Source organism: Pollachius pollachius (genome assembly GCF_949987615.1).
Source record: "Pollachius pollachius genome assembly, chromosome: 4".
Taxonomy (NCBI): domain Eukaryota; kingdom Metazoa; phylum Chordata; class Actinopteri; order Gadiformes; family Gadidae; genus Pollachius; species Pollachius pollachius.
In genome coordinates this window covers 29,850,409-29,877,308 of record NC_136937.1, presented here as the reverse complement: position 1 = coordinate 29,877,308, position 26,900 = coordinate 29,850,409, and the positions used below count along the sequence as shown (strand labels likewise).

General features: G+C 43.9%; 3 protein-coding genes across 6 annotated transcripts in view; all 3 read right to left on the bottom strand.

Annotated features, from left to right (window-relative positions):
• Positions 1–64: 64 nt before the first annotated feature.
• On the bottom strand, positions 65–2,405 carry LOC307075004 (uncharacterized protein). 4 transcript variants are annotated; one of them, XM_079735475.1, is made up of 4 exons: positions 2,160–2,405; positions 1,914–1,977; positions 1,511–1,727; positions 65–1,382 (listed from the first exon to the last, which is right to left on the bottom strand). In XM_079735475.1, exon 4 carries the CDS (start codon positions 1,294–1,296, stop codon positions 193–195), a length of 1,104 nt encoding a protein of 367 aa, XP_079591601.1. In that variant the 5' UTR covers positions 1,297–1,382; positions 1,511–1,727; positions 1,914–1,977; positions 2,160–2,405; the 3' UTR covers positions 65–192. The 4 variants fall into 4 exon arrangements, with proteins under 4 accessions (XP_079591601.1, XP_079591602.1, XP_079591603.1 ...); XM_079735476.1 differs by having other exon boundaries at positions 1,511–1,668; XM_079735477.1 differs by having other exon boundaries at positions 1,511–1,607.
• LOC307074261 (uncharacterized protein) lies at positions 1,596–17,639 on the bottom strand (the record flags this gene model as incomplete). The annotated part of the gene is made up of 9 exons (XM_079734278.1): positions 17,564–17,639; positions 9,727–9,855; positions 8,799–9,070; positions 8,555–8,618; positions 7,257–7,540; positions 7,015–7,078; positions 2,351–2,443; positions 2,160–2,257; positions 1,596–1,607 (listed from the first exon to the last, which is right to left on the bottom strand). Exons 2-9 carry the CDS (start codon positions 9,812–9,814, stop codon positions 1,596–1,598), a joined length of 975 nt encoding a protein of 324 aa, XP_079590404.1. The 5' UTR covers positions 9,815–9,855; positions 17,564–17,639.
• Positions 13,968–26,900, bottom strand: part of LOC307074260 (uncharacterized protein) — a gene marked incomplete at its 3' end in the record, with an annotated part of 26,420 nt that continues 13,487 nt past the window's right edge. Inside the window, exons 13-14 of the mRNA XM_079734277.1 lie at positions 14,636–14,671; positions 13,968–13,993 (exon numbers count right to left, since the gene is read on the bottom strand). Of these exons, the coding sequence (XP_079590403.1) occupies positions 13,968–13,993; positions 14,636–14,671 (62 nt within the window). The remainder of the gene's footprint in view (positions 13,994–14,635; positions 14,672–26,900) is intronic.

Below are 26,900 nucleotides of genomic sequence, written 5' to 3'. Positions count from 1 at the left end.
GTTTTATTTAGCTTGTTCTAATTCTATGATTAGTGGGAATTAAGGGCACCACTAGAGGGGGACCCCAACACATTTGTCGCCCTAGGCAATCTCCTCGTTCGCTTATAGCAATCGCCAGCCCTGACTGTAACTGGCGTTGCACTGTAAACACATGCAGGGCTTCTAAACGGGGGTGAATCCTCATGTGGGTCTTCAGGGCAGAGCACTGACTGAAGCGCGTCGTGCATTGGTCACACTTGAGGGCTTCTCCCCGGAGTGAGTCATCATGTGGCGCTTCCGATGTGTTATCCGACTGAAGCGCTTCGTGCAATGGTCACACTTGTAGGGCTTCTCGCCGGAGTGAATCCTAATGTGGCACTTCAGGGTGCCTTGATGTTTGAAGCACATCGTGCATTGGTCACACCTGTAGGGCTTCTCCACAGAGTGAGTCTTCATGTGGATCTTCAGGTCGTTTTTCCAACTGAAGCACTTCGTGCATTGGTCACACTTGTAGGGCTTCTCCCCGGAGTGAGTCATCATGTGGCGCTTCAGGTGTGTTATCCGACTGAAGCGCTTCGTGCAATGGTCACACTTGTAGGGCATCTCATCGGAGTGAGTAATCATGTGGATCTTCAGGTCGCCTTGCTGTCTGTAGCTCTTCGTGCATTGGTCACACTTGTAGGGCTTCTCCCCAGAGTGAGTCCTCATGTGGATCTTCAGGTTGCCTTTCCGACTGAAGCGCTTTGTGCATCGGTCACACTTGTAGGGCTTCTCCCCGGAGTGAGTCATCATGTGGCGCTTCAGGTGGCATTTCAGACCGAAGCGCTTCGTGCATCGGTCACACTTGTAGGGCTTCTCCCCGGAGTGAATCCTCATGTGGATGTTCAGGTGACCTTTCAGACCGAAGCGCTTCGTGCATTGGTCACACTTGTAGGGCTTCTCCCCAGAGTGAGTCCTCATGTGGATCTTCAGGGCGCATTGCCATTGGAAGCGCTTTATGCATTGGTCGCACCCATATGGCTTCTCGTCCGTGTGGATCCTCATGTGGACGACCATACTGGCATTGTTGGGAAAAACTTTGCCACACAAGACACTGGGCCGGCCCTTGCGGTCGCCTCGATGCCCAGTCAGCTCCTCAAGGCGGACGAGCCGCACGCTGCAATTCAGACTCTTGGCCACCCTGTGGTCAGCGGACAGCGAGCTCAAGGCCTCCGGTTCTGACACGGCAAATAGGGTGTCATGGCCGTCCACCGTCAATGGGCCCTCCCCTTGTCCGTAGACGCTCAGGATCCGCAGCTCCCTGTTGTGACTGGACATGTGGGAGGAGCCAGAGGCGTCCACACGCAGACTCTCCGAGGTGGCGCCGTGCTTCGTGCTGCATTCAATAATGTCATTGACGTCTTCTTCAGTGAAGAAAACAAAGACAGAGAGAAAGTAAAGGTTTTAATTCATTATTTGTACAAAGGGATACAGAATGTGCTATGTACACACTTGTGTGTGTATTGGAAGAATTATATTTTGACATACTTACTTTCTAACTTCTATTTGTTGATTATGCATTTTCCTTATCCCCTTGGGTTGGTCAATGGCCAAAGGCTCCAGCTGAGAAGGCACCACTACGTCTCTGCCTTTTAAGGATGTGGGGAGGTCATAAAGACACAACCCAGGTCATCTGTTGTTTCCTATCACCTGTTTTACCAATACTGTAGTTATATTGGGAGTCCGAGCTAATTCAGCATTCCTGACACCTGTTTGCCATGAAGAAGATGTAAATCATTCTACTATGAACTGTATAAGTAGCCCTCGTGTTTTAGCAGGGCTCTGGTCATGATGCTTTTCAAAAGAGGACCAGGCTTTTTAGCGCTGGTAGAATCGAGTACCTACTCAGTTGATCCAGGCTGTTTGCTCGCATGGATGCATTGTGTATTACGAACCTACAGCGGGCATGCCTCCACCAATATCCTCTTCAACCTTGATTGAAATGGTGTCTGGGGTCTGCTGCTTTCCACATAAAGAAGGAAACACACACAAGACATATTCTTTCATTTGCACAGAATAGTTGTTAATCCCCACTTACGACACATTGAATCATAAAGGTGTGTGCTTTCTATTGGTGTGTGCTGGAGTTGTAACAGAGGAAGCCTCTCTTTTGGATGGTGAATAAGAAGATTATTTCCAACCTGCACACTCAGCTCCTCGTGGCGGACCAGCCGCTCGCCGCGCTCCAGGCTCTCGGCCACGCTGTGGTCCGCAGACAGCGAGTTCAGGGCCCCCACTTCTGACGCAGTGAAGAGGGTGTCATGGCCGTCCGTCGCCAGTGGGCCCTCCCCTTTTCCGTAGACTCTCAGGATCTTCAGTTCCTCGCTGTGACTGGCCATGTGGGAGGAGCCAGGGGTGTCCACACCCAGACTCTCTGAGGTGGCGCTGTGCTGCGTGCTACGGTCTCCAAAGGCATCGCAGTCTTCTGCAGAGGGAGAAAAAAAAGACAGAAAGTAATCTTACGACTATAATAGCAGGCCTGTCTCACCAGTTACTCAAGTGCGCATGTGCCAAGCGCAAACACATACATACACCGCAAGCAAGCACAAGCACACAAACAAATACGGAAACGCACACACCACACACACACAGGTAAGACGTTTAACGGCTATGCCATCGGCACACGCGCAGGTAAGAACACACATTTTTCAACTAACCAATAGTAGTTGCCTTGCATTTTAAAATGTCAATGCACTTTTTAGCCTGAATAACAGTATAAGCTACGTAATAATTGATTTGCATTAGGGCTGTAACGATACACCAACTCACGATTCGGTTTGTTTCACGATTTTTGACCCACGGTTCGATACATCCCACGTTTTTTTTTAATTTAAAAAGCATATATAAATATTAACTTAATGTAACATTTAAAAACAAATAATTTGGAACACTGAACAGATTTGAACAGAAAGAATAGTATTAAAGTATAGCAAAATTAATAAATAAATAACCAATGATTGCAGTTGGAGGATGCTTGCAGGTAGGCAAAAACCCTCAACTAGTTTTGTGGTTTAGGCTTATGCATTTGAAAATATTAATGTCAAATAAATAATAGTAATTGGAATAGTTTGGTAGCACTAACCCACGTTCCCGCTAGAAACAACGGTGCCAGTCAAAGTGACCTGCATAGGTTTCGTTTTCTGTCAAATATCCTATCATCGCTTCTTATTAGGCTATGTAGCTGAAATAATGACATAATCAGGCCGTAAAGAATGCAACATGTTTAATAGCCTAACTTTCAAATAGATGGGAAAAAACATGAACGTCTGATTCGCAATAGCGAGGCATAGTGTTACGAGAAGCGTATGTGTGTGCGCGAGAATGTCAGTGTGCGTGTGTGAGTGATGTCAGCGAGTGAGTGGACAAGTGAGGAGAGCGAGCGGTAGCGTGTGTGTGTGTCTAGTGAAGAAACGAACGAGTTCGGTAGAATAAAGTACCCATCCTGTCAATAATCTGTGGCTGCTTCATTCCGACCTATGAGCAGACCAACTGCCGGTCAAGAACACAAAACACTAGAGACAGGGATCACACAGGCTATTTTTTTGCGCTTGGCCCAGTCTGGATAAAAGTTGTTCATACCGCATATGAGGACTTCGCAGACTGTGGAGAAATGCAATCCTTCGCAGCCAGGGAGAGCTGTCATCACAGAGAGGGCATCTCGTCGCAGACTTACGGCATCGATAAGAGGAGCGGTGTCAGCAGACAATTATTTAGACCGATTATTAGTAAATTTCAATCTGACAATTTGACTGGATTGATAAAATTTTGACTGACATTTAATTTTTCTATTACCGGACAACGGAAACCCTGGCACGAACAGCTCATATCACGTGGCTGGATCTGGACTGAAAGGATAATGGGAGTTAGAAAGGGCGTGTCGCGCTTCTGCCTTCTCACACCGCGAGACAGGTTTGTTGCTTTGAGTGTTGCGATTTCGGTTTCAATACGCATATCGTTACAGCCAACATTTGCATGCATAGTATACTACACTTTCCATTGAACAATTACCCCTGTTACCATAAATTGTCAAATTTTATGATGTAATCAAATCCTCACACACTAGCTGCTTTCAGACACGTGTAAGACCTGATATTCTCCTGATGGGCTGCATGTGTGAACAACATATCCTGACATTTGCACCCTTAAAATATCCTGAATAATACTACCCCTGAGGTATTATTTTCTCTGTAGAAAATGTAAATTACCTTATATGTGAATGAGTAGTAGAAATTCTGTATTTCTCACACCACTTCAGTGGTCATGTTGATGACGGTTCTGCATGTTATTGAGTGGCCCGTTAAATGATAATCAGCCTGTTGCCATTTGTCAACTGAATGGTTAAAAAAATATTAAAATGTTGGCACTGCTTTTAAGAGTCATTTGTGGTGAACGAATGTTATACAATGTAAAATTATAGGCAAAATGTTATTATATTATGCGCTCAGAAATGTGTTACATTATCGATTGGGGTTTCTACATTATTGCTATGGGTTTAATTACAACTAGAGCAGGCATCTACAAATGGCGGACCGCGGACCGCGGTCCGGGTTCGGACCCAGTGACGGTCCTATCCGGACCCACAACCAATTTAAAATAATGTGATTTTTTTTTAATGATTTTTTTTAAACTTTTTTTTTTATTTCACTATACAAAGCATGATTATGTTAATAAAGACATTTCTCACTGAAATACAAATTGAAAGGCAGAATAGTTATGAAGGTATTATTGTAGCAAAAGTCTTAAGCACCTGTAACTGCAGATTTTGAATGCGTACACTAAAGTCACAGTAAATTTGAAGTTGTATAATTTATTTTGCATGTGTACTCTAAAGTCACAAATGTGTAACCGTACATTTGAAGTCGTAAATATTTTTTCTATCATTGTAAACACAAAATAGGGTCTACGAGTTCACAAGTCTGTGTTACAGGTGCACAAATCCTTTTGCTACAATCATTGCAGTGCAGTTGGTGCAAAACACATTCGCACACCAGTGTTTCATAATCTGAGAACATGCCCAAAATGTGTGCATTCGTAAACCCAAATGTGAACTAATGCATCAGAAGTTGAAAATCTTTTAAATATTTCCTCACAAATGAAATTATATAGATCGCTATGTTCAATGAACATTTTAATGAGCGAGCACAAGTCCAAGATACAACTGCTCGAATCTGCTGCTACGAGTCTCAGCTGTTTTTCTTGCGGATACTTTTGCAACATGTCTATGTGGTACAAGTGTAGCAAAAGTGATTTGTATCCGTATGAAGCAGAGCGTCCGTGGACAGGACAAAATTGCAGCATTAACCAATGAAAGTTGCCAGCAGGGGGTGCATTTTTCAAACTACACAGGGACCATCCAAGCATTTCATTGGTTAATGCTGAACTAGAGGTTGCACGCGTGAAATCTCTAGTTGTTATAAAGGGGATTTATTATGAGAACAACACTTTTCCTGGGATTTGGGGTGTTGTTTTGTGTCTCTGGTGCTCCCACACGCACACAAACTTTGAAAAAGGTCTGTACATGATTTCTTTAGTGAGATATGCATTTCTGAAAGTACCCCGCCTACAGTTACCAAACGAGCGAGTCAGTTTCGGTGCCCCCTCCTACGTAGGAAGGGGGCACACTTGAATATTACCTCCCACTTCCCCACTCCCTCCAATCAAGAGCATAGCTAAGACTTTGTGGACCAGCAGACAAGCAGCTCCGGCGGGGTTAGCTCGGCGGCAGCTCAGCTCCGGGAGTACAATCCCTTTCCCTGCCTTTCCCTGACCTCCCCTCGCCGGACTGCCGGACTGCCGCCGAAGCTTCGGCGGCAGTCCGAAGGAGGAGACATGGAGGAGAAAGGGATTGTACTCCCGGAGCTGAGCTGCCGGACTGCCGCCGAGCTACCCCCGCCGGCGGTGTACTCTGGGAGCTGAACTGCCGCCGAAGCTGGTAGCTCCGGCGCGGGGAGCTCGGCGGCAGTTCAGCAGCTCAGCTCCCAGAGAACAATCCCTTTCTGCTCCATGTCGCAGTTCATGGACTTCCGAGAGTCAAGGCCAAAGTTCCTTTCGCCCCATTCTTCTCAACCATGGCCGAGATATCCCCCACGAAGAGTCTTTACTTGTTGTGGAAGTACCAGAGACGTCAGACGCAGTCTTTATGATGCATAATATCATCCGAGGCGCACATAGCTTTTGGCCTTGATATTAGATATAATATCACATAAATACCCATACATAATATTATTATATTATATTATATAGAGCTCCAGGAGTCCGCAAAAGGCAACAATCCCTTCTCCTCCATGCTGTGGTTCAGTCTGACAGCTCATTGGTCAATGGGCAGCAGCTCATTTGCATTAAAGCTACAGACACCAGAAACAGTGCATTCTGAATGGACTGAAACAGAGGGGAAAGCGTGAGGCACAAAAACACCAAAATGTGTCTCCTTTAATACATTATTTGCATAAAAGGAGGCAGTGTGTATTTGTACACGTGAAAGAAACTATTTAAATGTATGTGTATGTAACATTGACACAGAGGGTTTACAATGTGTCCTGCAGACACAGATTCACAGTTTTGGAGAGGGATGTCACCTCCAGCACCCTCCTCCCTAGACTCAAAGCTCAAGCGGGTGACAAGGTGGAGGAGACTCAACGAACACCAGCGCAAGATGATCTGAGCACATGTGAGACAAGCGCAATTATTCTATATTGGCAATAACAAGCGACAACGTGTCCTTCCCTGTAAGCTGATCAGCTAACATTTATACATTTTGAATTCATTGATGTTTGAGAATGATAAACCAGCTCATGTGGCATCTCTCTTGAAACACTTCTGGGCTCTTGACTGATTCCATCTTTGAAATGCAACTCCCAAGTTTGACTCGTGTTTTAGCAGGGCGCTGGTCATGATGCTTTTCCAAAGAGGACCAGGCTTTTTAGCGCAGGTAGAATCGAGTACATTCTCAGTTGATCCAGGTTGTTTGCTTGCATGGATGCAATGTGTATTACTAACCTACAGCGGGCATGCCTCCACCAATATCCTCTTCAACCTTGATTGAAATAGTGTCTGGGGTCTGCTGCTTTCCACATAAAGAAGGAAACACACAAGACATTATTTCATTTGCACAGAATAGTTGTTAATCCCCACTTTCGACACATTGAATCATAAACGTTTGTGCTGTCTAAGGGTGTGTGCTGGAGTTGTAACAGAGGAAGCCTCTCTTTTGGATGGTGAATGAGAAGATGATTTCCAACCTGCACACTCAGCTCCTCGCGGCGGACCAGCCACTCGCCGCGCTCCAGGCTCTTGGCCACGCTGTGGTCCGCAGACAGCGAGTTCAGGGCCCCCACTTCTGATGCCACGAAGAGGGTGTCATGGCCGTCCGTCGCCAGTGGGCCCTCCCCTTTTCCGTAGGCGCTCAGGATCTTCAGCTCCTCTCTGCGACTGGACATGTGGGAGGAGCCAGGGGCGTCCACACCAAGACTCTCCGAGGTGGCGCCGCGCTGCGTGCTACGGTCTCCAAAGGCATCGCAGTTTTCTGCAGAGGGAGAAAAAAAGACAAAGTAATTGATTTGATACATTAAATCCATAAAAGGAGGCAGTGTGTATTTGTACACCTGAAAGAAACTATTTAAATGTATGTATGTAACATTGACACAGAGGGTTTAAAATGTGTACTGCAGACAGATTCAGTTTTGGCGAGGGATGTCTCCTCCAGCACCTTCCTCCCTAGACTCAAAGCTCAAGCGGGTGACCAGGTGGAGGAAACTCAATGAACACCAGCGCAAAATGATCTGAGCACAACATGAAATGCAAGACAAGCGTAAATATTCTATTTTGACAATAACAAGCGACTAAGTGTCCTTCCTTGTAAGCTGTTCAGCTAACATTTATACACTTTGAATTCATTCTTCCATTTGGAACCCTTCTGGGCTCTTGACTGATTCCATCTTTGAAATGCAACTCCCAAGTTTGACTCGTGTTTTAGCAGGGCTAGTACATTCTTAGGCCCGTCCACACGGGCAAAAACAATCTTTTCCCCTCCGTTTTCCTCTGATGCGTTTCAGGAATACCTCCGTAAAGACGGACTCACTGCGAAAAGGCATCGAGCTGTAGAAACGCTGTAGTACATATTCAAGGCCACGGTGTGGTGCTGGTTCTCCACAAAAGAAAGTGAGGCACGTATAGCCTGTGCCTGCGCGCTGTATAAAAACATACTGTCGAGGAAGAGACAGCAGTTACCAAAACCTTTTAGATTGAGCAGAAATTCTTTTTAAGGTAGTTAGTAATTAAATTTACCAAGGGCAGTATTTAAAGCTACAAAAATAATACAAATAAAATAAAATGAAAACAAAATGACGCGATGACGTCATTGTTTGCGTTTCAGGTGCCCACACGAATCCTAATACGAAAAGGCATAGGTTTTTTTTTTTATCTTATCCACAGTGGAACGCACAAGACATGAGTTTTCACCAAAAAATAGGTTCCGTGTGGACGGGGTCTCAGTTGATCCAGGTCGTTTGCTTGCATAGATGCAATGTGTATTACCAACCTACAGCAGGCATGCCTCCACCAATATCCTCTTCAACCTTGATTGAAATGGTGTCTGGGGTCTGCTGCTTTCCACATAAAGAAGGAAAGACACACAAGACATTATTTCATTTGCACAGAATAGTTGTTAATCCCCACTTACGACACATCGAATCATAAAGGTGTGTGCTTTCTAAGGGTGTGTGCTGGAGTTGTAACAGAGGAAGCCCCTCTTTTGGATGGTGAATGAGAAGATGATTTCCAACCTGCACACTCAGCTCCTCGCTGGAGACCAGCCGCTCGCCGCGCTCCAGGCTCTGGGCCGCAGACAGCGAGTTCAGGGCCCCCACTTCTGACGCAGTGAAGAGGGTGTCATGGCCGTCCGTCGCCAGTGGGCCCTCCCCTTTTCCGTAGACTCTCAGGATCTTCAGTTCCTCGCTGTGACTGGCCATGTGGGAGGAGCCAGGGGTGTCCACACCCAGACTATCTGAGGTGGCGCCACTCTGCGTGCTACAGTCTCCAAAGGCATCGCAGTCTTCTGCAGAGGGAGAAAAAAAAGACAGTACTTATTACTTTAACAGTAGTTAAAGTAATTGTTTTGATACATTATTTGCATAAAAGGAGGAAGTCTGTATTTGTACACGTGAAAGAAACTATTTAAATTATGTATATGTAACATTGACAAAGAGGGTTTAAAATGGGTCCTGCAGACAGATTCAGTTTTGGAGAGAGATGTCTCCTCCAGCATCCTCCTCCCTAGACTCAAAGCTCAAGCGGGTGACCAGGTGGAGGAAACTCAACGCACATCAGCGCAAAATGATCTGAGCACAACATGACATGCGAGACAAGCGCAAATATAATACTTTGACAATAACAAGCGACTAAGTGCCCTTCCTTGTAAGCTGATAAGCAGCTACAAGCAGATTACATATATACATTTTGAATTCATTGATGTTTGAGAATGATAAACCAGCTCATGCGGCATCTGTCTTGAAACCCTTCTGGGCTCTTGACTGATTACATCTTTGAAAGGCAACTCCCAAGTTTGACTGTGTTTCATCAGGGTGCTGGTCATGATGCTTTTTCGAGGACCAGGCATTTTAGCACAGGTAGAATCTACTATCAGCCTAGAATCTATGCAGCTTAGAATTTACTACATCAAAAGTAAATGTGCTCAAGATGGAAAGTACATACCTTCACTTGTAAAGTGGGGCCGCAAAGCCTTTAAGGATAGCTGTGTGCCTAAAGTATGTTTCCAGGTGGTCTGTTTGGCAGGTAACATCCCTTGAGAAGCAGCTGAATGTAACCACCTGATGTGCTGGCCTGTGCAGTGACAACAAGGTCAAATTAGTACTCTATTGATTACTTTGTAAATATATCAGGTGCAAGTTGTAAGCATGTTTAGTGAATGACATTAGCCTAATACTTAAAATTGGATCTATTTAATGGTATTATATAATTTATTAGTTTACATATTTTATATTTCATACATCTTAAAAGTGATTCTCATCATCTCAATTACATCAAGCTCTGCTAATAACCCTTTGATTTGAATCAGGTGTTAAGGGGAAAACATGGGTGGGCCTTTTGGTGCGTTCCAGGCAACCCGTAACAATAGTTAAGTTATTATAACTCCAGTTCTCTGATTGTAGGCGTAGCCGTCTAGGCTTCGCCGTTTGAGAATTTCAGCTATTTGTAATGGTACCTGGTGTCCTTTAATTAACACTACTACAGTATACAATCAATCAATGTATGGGCCAGATCGTCAGAAGATTCTAGTGTTCGTAAGGAGATGGTGTTGTATGGTATGGTACTGTCTGCACAAGAATGACACACGGAAGCAATGGATATATATTTCAAAGGTAAGAGAATTGTCTTCTTTTCAATGTCGTTTCTCTCTTACCTTTTTTTTTTATTCATTTAAATAGAAATGTTATAATCAAAACAATTATTTATAAAATAATTACAAAATGAAATGTGGAAAAAATGTATTAAATGATGTCAAACACCTCTTATTTATACCCTTTTTCCTGCGTCAGTATATTACCTTTCCTGGTTCCACTCACTTCAACCAAAAAAACCGGCCTTGACAAAAAAAGCCAAAAAACTCACTAGTAGTCTTCAGTCACTTTTCTATAAATCATTTAATTCATTTTAGGTTGATATGATTGACAGTTTAAACTCAATATATAAATCTGTTCAAATAAAACACTTCAAAACCCATTCAAATTGTATTTTCTTTGTGTTACACTCAGCAAGCTATAGTTTAGTTGCTGAAAAAAATGATTTTTTTAAAACTAGCACCTTTAACTCTTAATAAGCTTTACAGCTCATATTGCTTTTCACCATAAGGCATGGTGTTTTCCCAACAAGTTAACATAGTATTTGAGTTCCAGAATACATGTTTTTGAAGCTGTTTGCTGGAAATAGCTATAAGGAAAGAAAAATATTGTCTACCGCTATTCCCCTCTGTTTCAGTCCCTTCAGAATGCACTGTTTCTGGTGTCAATGAGCTGTCAAACTGAACAACAGCATGGAGGAGAAGGGGTTGTTGCCGTTTGTTGACTCCTGGAGCTCTATATCTACATAATATAATATAACATGATATTATATATGGGTATTTATATAATGTATCTAAAATCACGGCCAAAAGCGATGTGCGCCTCGGATGATATTATGAATCTGGTACTTCCACAACAAGTAAAGACTCGTGGTGGGGGATATCTTGGCCATGGTTGAGAAGAATTGGGGGAAAGTAACTTTGGCCTTGACTCTCTGAAGTCCATGAACCGCGACATGGAGGAGAAAGGGAACTGGCTCCAGCGGACTAGCAGCTCCGGCTGGGGGAACTCGGCGGCAGTCCGGCAGCTCAGCTCCGGGAGTACAATCCCTTTCTCCTCCATGTCTCCTCCTCCCGACTTCCGCCGAAGCTTCGGCGGGGTGAGCTCGGCGCCAGAGAAAGGGATTGTACTCCCGGAGCTTAGCTGCAGGGCTAGCGCCGTTTCCCCCCCCCCTCCGCCCCCCGCCGGAACTGCTCGTCCACTGGTCCACAAAGTCTTAGCGATGCTCTGATTGGAGGGGAGTGGGGAAGTGGGAGGTCATATTCAAATGCCCCCTTGCTACGTAGGAAGAAGGGGGCTGACGCGTTCGTTTGGTAGCTGGCGGCAGCCTGCTTCCAGAAATGCATATCTCACTCAAAAAAAATCATTTACGGACTTTTTTCAAAGTTTGTATGCGTGTGGGAGCACCATATACCCACAACAACACCCCAAATCCCAGGAAAAGTGCTGTTTCCATAATATGTCCCCTTTAACCCACCGTCAAAACTACAGTCTGCCCGCAGACCGCAGCCCCAGCAACGGGCCTCGCATCCCCTCCCCCACATCAGTCACGGCCCGCCAACCAAGCGCTATGCTAGAAGTTAGCAAGCAGCATTGGCTGCGGCCAGTTAGCGGCTTAGCACGTCATTTCTCACCCCAAAAACAAAATTCTAATCCTAATCTTTACACATGGAGACTCACCAAGGGTTTCGATTCACTGCACGGGCTTTTCGGGACATTTAGCGGCGGGGGATTCTCTCTTCTGTTGCTAACGTTCAACCTTGTCTGTGGCTCGTCCCGAAAAGGATGAATCGCCGTAACTGCCGTCTGCTGACGGTTAAAGGCGGGTCTAATTTCTGATTGGCTAACTATGCCAAAACAGTTGCCATGCGACTTCGTTGGTTGACAGGTTATTTAACAAATCACACCATATCATTCAGATACAATAGATTAAATGCATTTATTTGCAATATTTTCCCATTATATATCTTTATCTCATTATGCGTCACTATTTAGAATGACAATACACAAGCCATGTATTTTTTATTGATTAGTAACAAATATTTTAATGGGTTGAGATTTAAATCTGATTAAATTAAAAAGGTGTTATGTAAACCTGGGTTACATCTGCACCAATCAACGTTGGCACCGCCCACATTCCTATCGGCAAAAAAAAGAAAAAAGCCCAAGCCGCCAACTGCTCCAAACGAAAGGCGGTAAGAGGAACCGCTGGCAGGCAAAACAATGAACAAAACATCTAATCGGCTTCACAAAGCAACGAAGAAGCTATGGTTGCCGGTGAACACACAGAATGTGTAAAACTGGAACGAATGTATGCAACATTGGATTAAAAGTCCACACAAGCAATCAAACTTTCTCAATAAACGCAAAGCGTATAAGAGACAAGGATAACATTCATTCTAAATGGTCAGAGGACAGTATATTAAAGACCCCGGTTACGAACTGTAACCAAAGACAGAATATGCGGTCACTCCAAATACCAGCTTAACACTGGGACGCCACCATGAGGCTAAGCCAAGACGGCGTAGCCTACATGAAATAAACAGCGACAAAGAGCAGCTAATTCGGCGTATCAACGCAGCGAAGAAGCTCTTACTTTCCGGAGAACACACAAGTGTGCAACATGACCGTATGCGACGGTAGACTAAAAGTCTACACAAGCTCACAACCATCTCAATAAACGCAAAGGGTATAAGAGATAGGGGTAGCGGATCAATTATAAATTGTTAGAGGACAGGATATTAAGACGCTGGTTACGAACCGTGACCAAAGCCAGAAAAACCAGTCACTCCAAGGGTAATGCTAGGTCACCACCGGGTGACAGCAGAGAGGCTTAATCGAGGAGCAATGCTGCGAATCGTAACAGCTCCGAGAGACAAGCCTAGCCAAGACTGGCATCAACATGAGGCAGCGCCAGACGGCATAGCCTGTGGCACCGCTAGGTGACAGCAGAGATAGACTTAATCGAAGAGAAACTTAGGAATCGTAACAGCTCTGAGAGACAAGCCTTCATCCAAGCCGTGGAAGGGGTCGCCGACTCAAACACAGAGCGGAGCCCCTGGATATGTCTAGCATGTAAATACGGATAAAAAGCCCCGGGGGAGGACCATGACGCATCCGCTCAAAAGTCTTCCACTGAAACGCCCTAGAATAGAGCCGTTGAAGCGGCCACACCCTGCGTAGAGCAGAGTGTAGTGGCTCTTGGCAGCGTCGCTGTAACACACAAACAACTGTTGTGTGGCGTGCTGGCAGAACCCAAAAGGCAATAAGAGCACCGTTTTAAAAGACAGCATCCAAAGGGGCTTGAGACAGAGACTCGAAAGGGTCCCTGGATAACCCACACAACATGGTAGGAAGATCCAACCGTGGTGCAAGCAAGTGAGAAAAAACAGTTTTTAACACGTCTACCATGCAAGAATCTCTTTGTCCAGTGGGTGACTGAAAACATGGTTACCTTCACAGCCTGCGGGGCCAGCCGAAACGGCTGCCGCAAGGACTTTGATGGTGGAGAAAGCCAAGCGGTTCTCCAGTAAGCACTGTAGGAAACCAAGCTCACTGCCCACCTCACAAAGAGATGGGTCAACGTTGTTGTTGTCACACCACGTAGAGAAAGCGCTCCACTTCACCGCAAAGAGGGCGGAAGGGGAAGGCGCTTAGGCACTCTGGATAGTGTTGATAACCACTGCTGGCAGAGTCTGCCCTGCAGGATTAACCAATCCGAAGCCAACACGACACATAGGGCGGGTGATGCACTGTCCCGTCCCGTGCGCTTGTGAAAGCGCAACCGGTCTGAGACTGAGACCAGCCATGACGCCGCTAGTCATTGAAACCACAGAGCTAGACGGCTCTCCGGGGCCACCAGAATGAGGGACTTATCCTCCTGTTCGACCTGCCCCAAAAGAAGATGGATCAGTTGAAGTGGCGGGAATGCAAACATGAGAACCCACGAATAGGAGGGCGCACCATTTGGCCTTACCCCAAACGTGGAGGATCCTGATGGCTGAGAGAGAACCACAACCTGCAGTGGGTGTTCTCTCTGGGTGCGAAAAGGACCACCTGTGCCGCTCTGCAACTTGTCTTGGCGGGGACTGCAACAAGACATGAGGTGCGCCCTGAAGCTGTGGACGCCCATGATATGCAGGGCTCTAGGCTGGCCTGAGCAGATTATGACACGCTGTCTGTTCTGATCAGAACATAGTGGCCCAATATTCCTGGTCTGGCAACACAGAGCCGGTACGGAGAGCACCCGGAGCTTATGTCACCTTGGGAACCAACCTCTGGGTAGCCAACGCTGTAGTCTACGCAAAAAGGGGCAGACACGGGGGCACCACAGGGTGGGCAGCTGCCATCAGCCCCAACAGGTGCATGATAGACAGTGCGGTCACGCTCCTGCGAAAGCGGGAGAGTGCCAAAGGACTGCATCTCGCAGAGGAGGCTAGAACCTCGCTGCCGTCGTGGCTGAGTCTGGGGAAACTCCCATGTAGACAAGCCGATGGCTGGGGAGTGGTGAGCTCTTCCCAGTTGATCACTAAACCCCAAGAATGAGCGATGGCTTATCACCTTCATCCCTTGACGACTGGGTGGCACCAGCACAACCCCCACACACTATGAGGAGGTGCGCGGGGCCAGAGAGTAAGCGGATGGCAGTCGCTGTCAGACATATGCCGCGCTCATGAAGGCAACACAGGGAAATCTCCTGTGAGATTTCCCTGTGTCCCCATGTTCAACCGATTTGTTGAAGACGCAAGATCCAGAATGGGCTCGTCTCTCAAGAGATGAGCCACCCCCGCTGCAGAGCCATGCTTGCAGCGGGGACCTTGCTCAATAGGCCGAGGGTGTGCAAAACACAACGGCCTCTATAAATGACCCTAAATTCTCCTAAGAGCACACAAAGCGATTATCAGGAGAATAGAGCGAATCTGTAACTTCTGAAAGGGCGATGCAGAGCAACAAAGCTTCTCCTACGTCCGCCACTGGGGGCGGAGCTAGGAAAAACTCAAGCAAGCCAACTGCAGCAAGCAACACGGCCCCTCCCAACGAGAGGAGCGAAGTGATGGAATTGCTCGTCTGCAGGTGGAGAATACCGCTGTAGGGCAGGCCAAAGTGAACGAGGATCGTGCCACGAACGTAACGGGCAGCTCCGCCTTCTCCATACAGCAAACCGACTGTAGAGGGAGAAAGCAGGGAAGTCAGGGGAGGGGACTGGTACACGGGGCCGTTCAAACGGCGTCAGGTAACGAGTGCACCTTAATTTTCGGTGCATCCCTATTTATAACTTTCCATAATTTATATATACAACATATATATCATATTACGTGAGGAAAGAAAGATATAACAGGTCGGTCCTTCCGCGGTCTGGTCCCCCTAGACGTGGCGATGACGACGGCAGCTCAGTGAGGCACAGAAACATGTCTATCCCACAGAGCGGCAAGCTGTTTGGGGATGGTGGAAGGCAGCGGCTCTACGTTTGGAGAGGAATGCAGCCTTATCTCCTCATCAGCAGTGGCGTCACTACGCTTTTTTATTCGGGGCTAAAGCCCCGTATATTATTTAATTAGCCCCGAATATAATTTTTTCGTAAAAAAAAAAATAAATCAATATTTATTGGTATATTTACTGGCAACTGTGGAATGCATTAATTCAATTCAGTCTAGTGATGAAATGATATAGTCATTAATGGTAGTTAGTTATTTAGAAAGAAACAAGGGGATTCCAGGAGCATCTCAAAATAAAGTGAGATGCTCCTGGAATCCTGGAATGTGTACTTATACTCATACTGAGCCAGGATCCTGTGTACTTATACTCATACTGAGTCAGTATCCTGTGTACTTATACTCATACTGAGCCAGTATCCTGTGTACTTATACTCATACTGAGCCAGTATCCTGTGTACTTATACTCATACTGAGCCAGTATCCTGTGTACTTATACTCATACTGAGCCAGTATCCTGTGTACTTATACTGAGTAAAGGTTGAGCTGCTGGGCTCCTCAATGCGGACAGATCGAATTTGGAAGTAGACTTTGAACGACAGAAAACTACGTGTAAAGTCTTTATGATAAGGTCAGGGCTTGAACTTCAAATGTTTGGAGTATGGGAGTATGGGAGAAATTAACCATTACTTTTTATGTTAACTATGAGTATTATCAGGCTTATATATCATATAGATACATTAATAGTGGAAAGCACTTAAATCATCTCTGAATTCAAAGGCGTACCATGGGACTCGGCACGGCGCCAGAGAGTCTGGGGTCAAGGCGTACTGACGTCAACCTAATGTTTAGATTAGTCAACCTAATGTTTAGATTAGGTTAGCTGCGGATGTTGACCACATAATTAAAGAAATGTATGGCTGACCGGCCTTATCATGACAGGAAAACAATGCATGCTGTAGGCGGGCACACGATATGGGAGATAGCTCAGTGTGTGAGAATAAAAAGACTGGGGTCGGATACATCCAGCAGTGCTTTGCAAACTACTCGGCCTTGTTGTTGCTTGTTCAACAATAAAGTCTTATGTCATACTTGCTCCGGACTCCTAGATTCCTCATGCTCTCTTAGTTAGTTGAAGTGATAGAATTCGGTAATTTTCTACCACATAAGCAGCACAGAAGTCAGGTACCTATTTAAAGCTATAAAAAACTGCGCATTTTGTTTATTTAAGTAAAGCATTATGAAAATGTGCATGCACAATAAAGCATTAAAAATAATATTTTCCCTCTAGGCTAAGCCCCTGATGTTTCAGAAACCTAGAAACGCCCCTGCTCATCAGTAAAACGCAAGAACTACTGCGGTCCCGTCGCTGGTAAAAGACAGTTGTATTCGTTTGTAGTAGGACGAGCAGACATTCTTAAAGATTCGGGACATTCCCTTGGTATCCAAGCAGTAGAGATCAGTGCCTGTACCCCCTTTGTTGAATTGTGCCCATTCTCGTGTGATCCCCCTGGTTTGAACTTTGCAGAGTTGCACGCTCAGTCAGAACGTCGATCCAAATAACAAAGAAGTGGACAACACTCGCGTTACAGCGTGTTTGTGTGTGTGTTCACACACATGCCTGATGCCATCTACCTTTGCATTAGCGACAGTAACTGGGCTGTTAGCTGTAGAGCTAATGCTACAGCAACATTGTAAGGGTAACAAGGTAACTATCTAAAGTAAACCAACAACATGATATAGTTTTGGTTGACTTACTTGTCCAGTTTGTAGCTGAGCCGAGGAGAGTTGGTACTGATCCAGATGTTCAGACGTCCAGCTCTGTAGTGGCGAATCCACGCCTCTTCCGGTAGAGCCTATGGGACCTATGAGATCGAAAAATATATATGGGTTTCAATGGAGAGAAAGTAATTATTTTCTGGTCCCAGTCTTTATATGCATTGGATTACACATATGTTGTTTGTGGATTTAAATGATAGTTTTTCATGTCAAGAGTTTGACCGTTTATTGCGCAATTGTTCAGTTAAAGGCTGTAGAGAAAACACAATGAGAAAGACTACATGTCTCGTATGTGCCGTTGAGACACCCGATTTGGTTCCCCATTGGAATTCTTGTTCCCCCTCGAAACGCCATGTTAAATGACTCCGCCCACAGGACCAACACAGAAAAACTGGATCCACGGAGAGCCAAGTGGTACAAAATGATTGACGAGTTGCGTGAGATTGCACGCGAAAACGAGATTTTCCTATTGTTTCGATCTTCTGTTCTTTAATTCAGTGTTGTTAGTCATTCTTTTTAATGTCAATTAGTTAATTGCATTTGTAATATATCAGATCTGAGGATCTGTTGATTTGTTTATAATGTTGAATAAATAAATACCATACTTTGTTGTTGAATTGTTATTGTGTCTATGCAACAGTTTAAATTGTCGATCATCACAATGACAATCATGTAGGCCTATAGCTTATTTTATGGGCATGTCGTGTAACAGATAATAGGTAAAGGGTAGGCTCAGCTTTCAGGAAACAATATTTTGGTAAGTGTTCGGTGAATTGATCATTGATTTGTGTGAAATCATGAATGAATAGGCATTCCGTGCTGCTTAGTTTTTTAAAAATCTTATAAATCATGCATTTCTTTGGAACTAATAAAGAAATGACTCTGAAATCTTGATTGGACTTTGCTCTTGCCTGTTTTGTCCGATCGAGGCAATATAATAATATAACTGTAGTGCGTATATACTGTGATTGTAGCCTAATTGAAGAGGGCGTCTAACCAATTCCGATGGGTGCGAAGTGTATAAATTATGGTGGCAAGGCTGTACATGATCTGGGAAACGTGTTTGTCACATGATTTCATGTTGGATTCGTGGAAATGGACAAACGCATGTATACCGAGCTGCTAAACTACAAAAGTGATGGCTCATATCCCCCAGGTATTTCTAAAGAGCAGAAATATATCATTCGAAGGCGCTCCTACTTTCCTACTGGATGGTAACGCTTTGCCTACCTCCAAAATAATTCCCTGACCTCCTGCTCTAACTCAATAGCTTATCAGAATAAAGGACGTGTTTCTTGTAGGCTACTGACAACAACCTTGTTTCAATAGGTGATACAATGTATTACATATCTTGGAAAAACGAAATGGAGGTGCGCAAGAAAGTTGTGGTAGGTGCGGAGGAGGCCAATCAGATATTTTTGGATTTTCATGACAGTGCTCATGGGGGCCAGTGTGGAACCCAAAAAAACAAATATTCAGTTACAGCTAGGTTTTACTGGCCTGGAATGGGGGTTGACTTGGATAAATGGGTAAATGTAATTATTTGATTGGAGTGTATAATATATTGAGCGTATCCATAGATTGTCTTGCTTCCTGGACCGCATTTCCCATGTCTGCTTTTGAACCATCAGGTTTCACAGTGTGCTAAATGCCAATACACCTGGCTCTCCATTAAAAAGGAGCCAGAATATATCCCAATCCATGTATGTACTAAGCCTGTCATTTTACTGAATACTTGTAAACAACAACCATGCTTATTTTGTGATAACAATGATATACATTTTGTGATTTTCAGGTTGACCACCCACTGGAGTGAGTTGGGATGGACTAAGTGGGAAAACTAACTCCATCTGATGATGGAAACATGTATATGTGTGTCATGGTCGACTACTACACCAAATGGGCAGAGGTCTTATGGAAGAAATTAATGATTATATTCTAAGGTAAACCATGATTATTATTAGGCCGATATATCTAATGGTAGAAAGCATCTAAAAACGTCCCTGGACTCTTATCTAGGACTTGACACGTCGTCAGGGAGTCTAGGGTTTAGAGCGTGAGTTAGAAGCCAACACGTCACCAGAGGCTATGGGGTCAATGCGTGCTGACGTCAGCCCGGTGTTTTAGATTAGTGTTGCCAGCCACTCGCTTAAAGAAATTTATGACTGATCGGCCATGGGTGGCCGTGGGCGGACACCTCAAACAAGAAACAGCTTTGTATGTGAGGATAAAAAAGAGGCCGGGATCTGTTGACCGGCAGTGCTTTGCAAACTACTCGGCTTTGTTGTTGCCTTTGTAGCGATAAAGTCTTTTTGCCATACTTGCTCCGGACCCCTCGATTTCTTTTGCTCTCTTAGTTAGTTGAAGTGATAGAACGCGGTTATTTTCTACCACAGTCTATGCCATACCGAATAAGAGTGCTGAGGTGGTCACCCAGTGCATCATAATTTTTTAGCTTGGTGAATAAACGAGCACTGCTCTTCATGTTCAGAACGCTGTATGTACCATATGCAATACAAAACACATCTGTTGCTAAATTGTACTCTTCATGTTTTTGAAACAGCTAAACTCCAACATTTGCACATTTTTAAATGTGAAGAGGAGTCTATGTGCTCCATGTCACCCACAGACAAATGGTCTTGTGGACAACTTGAATGGGACAATTCAGAGGTGAAGTTGTAATTAGAAAATGATTCAAAATGGATTGTAGAAGAGCTATTAGTAACTCTTCTACAATATTGGTGACATTTTAAAAACCATGATGACTGATGACAATTATTTCCTTGTGCCTATACAGAGCGTTGTGTAAACTTGTTGAGGACACGCCCAACACATGGGACCGCTGCTTGGATACAGTCATGTCTGGCCTAAGAACGAAGGCGCACCTGACCACCAGGTTCTCCCCTTTTTTAAATGTTTGGTATGGAGGCACGTTACCCATGCGAAGTGGCAGAGGATTTCACGGTATGGCATGATGGGTCTCACTTATGTCAGGTAATTTGAGCGATCCAATTCCATTCTTAATCTTTGTTTATTTTTCTATTGGAAAGGTGGACAGCTCAGTGGAGGACATAGTGGCCAACACAGCGGTGTCTTCAGGCATTGCCCTGAAGGAAACATTGGATGCCATGGTTCTTATAATAAGCCTGTCTCCTGTAAGTATTCGATCACTGCCTTCTGTGTAAGTGATACACCCTCTCCTGCTGTTCCCAGTATGTCACCCAAACTCCACACTCTTCATAATCTCTGTAATTTATTAGCAAGCCTCATTCTCTCCTCCGTGTATCTCTCACACTCCATCAATACATGTCCCACAGTTTCTGTTTTTCCACATTCACACCCATCCGTTCCACTTTCCCCTGTTGAAAATAAAGTTGTATTTAGTCCTGTATGTCGTATTCTCATTCTTGTGAGCACTATTTCCTCCCTTCTATTTTTCCTTTTAACACCATGCGCACACACATTTCTTTGTAGATTATTATAACTTCTTTCAGCTTTCCCAAAAGGCATATCTATTATATTGTTCATTTTTGTTGCTATTTTGGCAGTTCTGTCTGCTCCCTTATTCCATTTGATTCCTACATGGGCAGGAACCCAGCACAATTTGACAGATATTCCTGTTCTGTGTAATCTATACAAGCTTAGTTAAATTTGTAAGAGAAGGTCCTGTCTGTTACAGTTCCAACTCTAACAGGCAGGGGCTGCTAATGAGCCTACACATAACACCACTCTATCTGGTCGAACTTCCTCCACCCACTGTAACCAAATAATGTTTGCCATTATACAAAACATAAACTAAAATGTTTTGATAAAACATCAAAACATACTGCTGTCAACATGATGCTTAAATTAGCTACAGTTGCTGACTGCATACCTAAATTGATGTATGACTTTTTAAGAAAATCTTACTACATGCTGTGACCATAAAAAGAGGCCGAAATCTTATGATCTTTGCAAACCTGACTCGGCTTCGTTGTTGCTTGTTCGCGGGTAACAATAAAGTCTCTTGTAATACTTGATCCGGATTCCTCGATTCCTCAAGCTCTCTTAGTTTAGTTGAAGTGATAGAACTTGGTTATTTTCTACCACAATATTTGATCTGGAAAACTTTTCCCAATATTGATCTGCATTGATAGGATATATACACCTATTCCTATTTTATCTTTTTCATCTTTGGAGCCATCTGTATAAATATCTAAATAACTGTAGTGATTTTTTCTTATACTTACTTGCCTTGTGTGCTTTCTCACCCTCTTCCCACTCTTTCCTCATCATATGACCTCATTACCACAGCACAAATCCTCAATGCTTTGTTTGTTACTCTATTTTATTTAAGTGCATTTTAACTGCTGCTCCATACACCATGCATCCAAAGTCTATTGCTGACCTCATTAAAGCCCTATACATTAATGACTTTTGCTTGTCTGCTCCCCAATCTTTCCCAACTATTGCTCTCCTTAATGAATTCCATTATTTAGGCAAGCTGTCTTATATCCATTAATTCTTCCAGTGCTTCTCCGTTTCTATCAGTATGTTTACTTCCCCAAAGGTTATTATGAGCATTAAAATCGCCACACCATATTTCTCTTCTATTTCTTGGTTTCTCTATTAAACTATCTAATATTTCTGGGCATAGTTCTCTGTAAGGATTATAAAAGTTAACTACTACCATGTTGCTATCTGTTTTACATATTTCAATTACTACACATTATATTTCTGTTATAGTTGTATTCTTCTAAATGCCATCCCTTCCCCTGCAAATGTTGCACAGCCGCAGCCTTGACTTCCAATCCTATCAGATCTTACTGACTCATACCCAGGTAAAATTAAATCAAGGTGAGGTCGAAGCCAGGTTTCCTGAATGCAAACAATATCAGGTCTGACTTCTGCTTCTTCTATAAACCTTAAATTCTTGACCATTTGAAATCAAGCTTCTAGCATTCCACTGCAAGAGAAGGAAAGCTATTATTATATCAAATATAATGGAGGGTCTCTAAACTATCATTTAGAGACCCTCCATCATTACTTGCCCTCAACATACCATGAATATCTTCAGCTTTCATATATTGAATGCCCAAAAACTCTTCTGCAGCTTCTACCACTAACTTGATTCTGTCACTTTTCTTTTCTTGCCGTACTGCCACATAAACAACTTTGCATATAAATGCTACAAAGCTCTTTTTGTTAACCAGCATGGTATCTTCCTGAACAAAACACTTATGACTGCAGGTCTTCTCAGGGGGGGCTGACTTTCCTGGCTGGAGTTTCGTGAGGCCTGACCTCTGGGGCACAACGTCACTCTGAGTAAGATTTCCACTGATGTTTTGAACTGACTAATTTCTCCTTGTTTGCTTGTCACACACACACACACACACACACACACACACACACACACACACAAACACACCACAATAAGCAAGTAAACAAAAGAGAAGAAGAAAGACCCAACACGAACCCAACCCCTGTTAATAAACGCACAACATAATGAATCCTTTCCCCACAGTGACTGAATTACTCAGAGAATTGAAGAAGCACTTGTCACTACACTCTTTCTTGTGTTTCAAACATTCAACACATTGTAGTGAATTGGAGTTAAACTTTGGATGTGTGTGTGTGTATGTGTGCGTGTGCGTGTGCGTGTGTGTGTGTGTGTGTGTTGAGAGTTCAACTGAAAGGTACTGGGTTTAATTTCCAATGTCTGCAGCCTATAACCTGTAGCATCCAATAGAGCAAGATGCCCCCTAACCCCTACCTGACCCTTATCATATGTATCTGTATACACTGTCTAACCCCTACCTGCTGCTTAGTCGCTTGTATCTGTATTCACTGTTTAACCCCTTCCTGCTGCTTCATCACATGTATCTATTTACTCTGTCCAACCCGATCTGCTCCTTGAATCACATGTATCTATATAATGTAAGTAGCTTTAGGGTGAACGGGTCTGATGAATGACCAAAAGAAAGACTTAAGGCCGTTTAGCGAAGCCATGTTTTAGTGCTCTGTTATTGCATGTGAAACCACTAGGGGGCGGTGAATCCACTTCGGTGCAGTTCACCTTCTGAACTGCCCCGACACACACACACGCACGCACGCACACACACACACACACACACACACACACACACACACACAAGCGCGTAGCTGAGTTAAGGTGGGTGACACTGTCACCACAAAATGTTTATGAAGTTGTTAACTTAACAAAAATTAAAGATTTAACTAAATGTTCGTTTTTTGTTCGCCTGTTGCGTATGCTTCCTTATTTTTGTCACAACGTCTCTTTACTGACTGATAGCAGCCTCGCTGTTCGTTTAGCTCACCGTTAAGAAGCGCTAACGTTGTTAGCATTAGCAAGATGGTGAAAAGAGGAGGGAGGCTACTTTGACGGGGTTTAGAAATACTACAAATAAAGGCCTACATCAGTTTTGTGTTTTTTTTTTTTTTTGGATTCCTTTTGAAACAAAACAATTGAGTAATGTCTATTATTGTTGGTGGTTTTCTATTTCCCCATGATTCTGAAGACTATATTATCTATGTTCCTGGCAAAGTGTCCCTCCAGCTTAGTAACTTTACACACACACACACACACACACACACACACACACACACACACACACACACACACACACAGAATAATAAGTAAACAGAAGAAGAAAGAGACCCGACAGGAACCCAGCCCCTGTAAATGAACACACGACATAACGAAGGATTCATCAAGGTGGGCTTGTTATCCTACCAAGAGTATTAAAGAAACACTTGTCACTAAACTGTCTTGTGTTTCAACTCATTGTAGTAATTTGGAGTTAAACTTTGGCTTTGTGCGTGTGTCTGTGTATGTTTTTGTGCACCCAGCCCAGACCAATGGCATTCTTTTTCATATTTTTTCATCACCACATGATTGGACAATTCAGCGAATCAATCAAATAGGCAGCCTCCCTCAGCAGCAGTCGCGCAACACGGTTACATGCTGCCAGTCGGACGTGCTGCCAGTCCGACATGCCGCCATTCAGACATGCCCCCATTCCGACACCTTTTAGTACCGCCCCTCCGACAGTCTATCAATGAATGGCGCCAACTTCAGGTCAACATTGGGGGATCATAAATATTTCGTTCAAATGTGTTCAACCAAAAAGTAGCCATTTCAGTATTAGGCCTATTTATCTGTAATTTATTTGATTAATTCCAAATTTTGGTTGTGATGATGTATGAAATAACCCATTCCATCAATTTACGACTGCATTTTACAAGTGTGACGAGTGGCCTGGCGTGCACTTATTTAACATAAGCTGGGAATGTATACATATTCTATGAAACTTAAAACTAGACCATTTATTCGTTAGAGTTGGATTTAAACTCAATGCAGGACCACTATTTGAGGGGATTGGACAAATATCGGAACGAAATTAATTGATTGGAGTGCCGCGGCAGAACGAATTGGCGTAGTTGACTTCATATGGCCCAAAGGCAATACAATGCGCTTTACAAAGTAGAAAGGCGAGAATATAACCAGACCCACCGTTCCACACAAATTCTCGAAGGGGATCAATATAAATAAACCAACTGATTTTGCCCATAGAAAGCAAATCCTTTAAACATAGACTGTTAAACAATATCCCCCAACCTTTTTTTTTTTTACCTATAGGTTTCTACTAAAAGGGCCAGTAAATATTCCCTCGTGGGCAGGATCCGGCCCGGGGGCCGCCAATTAAATAGCCCTGCTCTCTGATGACATGTTTTGTGTGTGTGTGTGTGTGTGTGTGTGTGTGTGTGTGTGTGTGTGTGTGCGTGCGTATCTGTGTGTGTGTGTGTGTGTGTGTGTGTGTGAAAGACGTCAACCTCATAGAGCTCCGAATACATGACCTCAACACAGAGACAAACGCTTTTCAAATTTGCCTACACATATTTGTTTGAGGAGTGAATTTGCTCCAAAATCGATGTTTACAGCCTGCTGCTGTGGAATTGCGGACAGGTGTCATCAAAATTGGCCCGTGTAGTAAGCAACGCCTTTAAGGTGGGAATGGTCATGCGGTTCGCCTCGTCAGTCCAAGTATTGTTCGTGATGAAATAAAGATCAGTTCAACGGGAGCATTAGTGCCAGGCAGACACACGGCAAATTATACATTTATTTTTGTACGGAATCTCCCTGCTTCTGAAATGCGCGAACATCTCCGCCCAGCGCTGAGCACTTTCCACTGTGCAGACTAAATTGCGCAGCATTCCACGATTATACCTGTTGCGTATCCCCTCACACATTGTTGACAGGCTTCAAAAGAGTAAAGTCCCGACATGCTTTAAAAAAGTAAAGTCCCGACAGGCTTTAAAAAAAGTGAAGTACCGCCACTCCGACCATGGAAACAAAAAATGTCGGAGTGGCGGGACGTCTGAACACAATGGAAGTGCCGGCACTACAACAGTAAGTGTCGGAGTTTGGGTACGTCGGAATGGAAGGCGGTCCCCGAGCAACACAATTACATGCAAAGAGAAGAGATAAATAGCTAACAAGCAGAGAGTTGTAAAAGCACTTTCTACCCATTCAATGGAGGAATTGGACTCCCCAAGCAATGTTGTACAAAAGGAGCAAGTAAGGTACATATTAATTAAGTCTTTCGGCCTGTAGCATATAAACAAATTAAGCAACATATTTCAAAATGCATTTGAAATAGACCTTGAGACTCACAAAAAAATGGACGCTATAGGACAGTGATCATGATTTCCCTAAATATCAGAATAACAACCATGGGTCAAATACCATTGATTAGTGGAATGGCCATAAAGTAGGTCGCTATACAGCGTAAGCTTGTCCAGGCCCTGCAAGTCAGGATGTAGGCTATGTACCTGAATTAATTTTTTGCTAAATGGCATCCTCAAAATGCACCAGAATATAGGAAATCAAATCAACCAAATTCTAAAATTTCTGGGGGAGGAACCCAGACCTCGTCCATTAATGCGCACCACCCACACATTTGACCACCCTTCACTCCACTGCAAACAGGGAGTGAAGGGCGACCAATGCTAGGAATCTTCTGACTGTCCCATTAGAATAACGCTGCGTTCTAGAGGGAGGTCCGGCGTAAACTGACTCAAGCATCACTGAGAGCTATACATCTATTGTTATACAATCCAAGGTATGAACTAGAAAATAATGGCAGTAGAAAGACAGTTATTAGAAAGTCAAAACAAGAGGTAGTTGGCATTAAGCACACAGAATGAAAAGGTAAGTGAAATGAACACAATCATGTATAATGTGGGGTTCAATTGCAATCTATGTCACAATTGAACTTTGAAGGCTTTTTGTAATAACAAAGATAACGGTAATGAC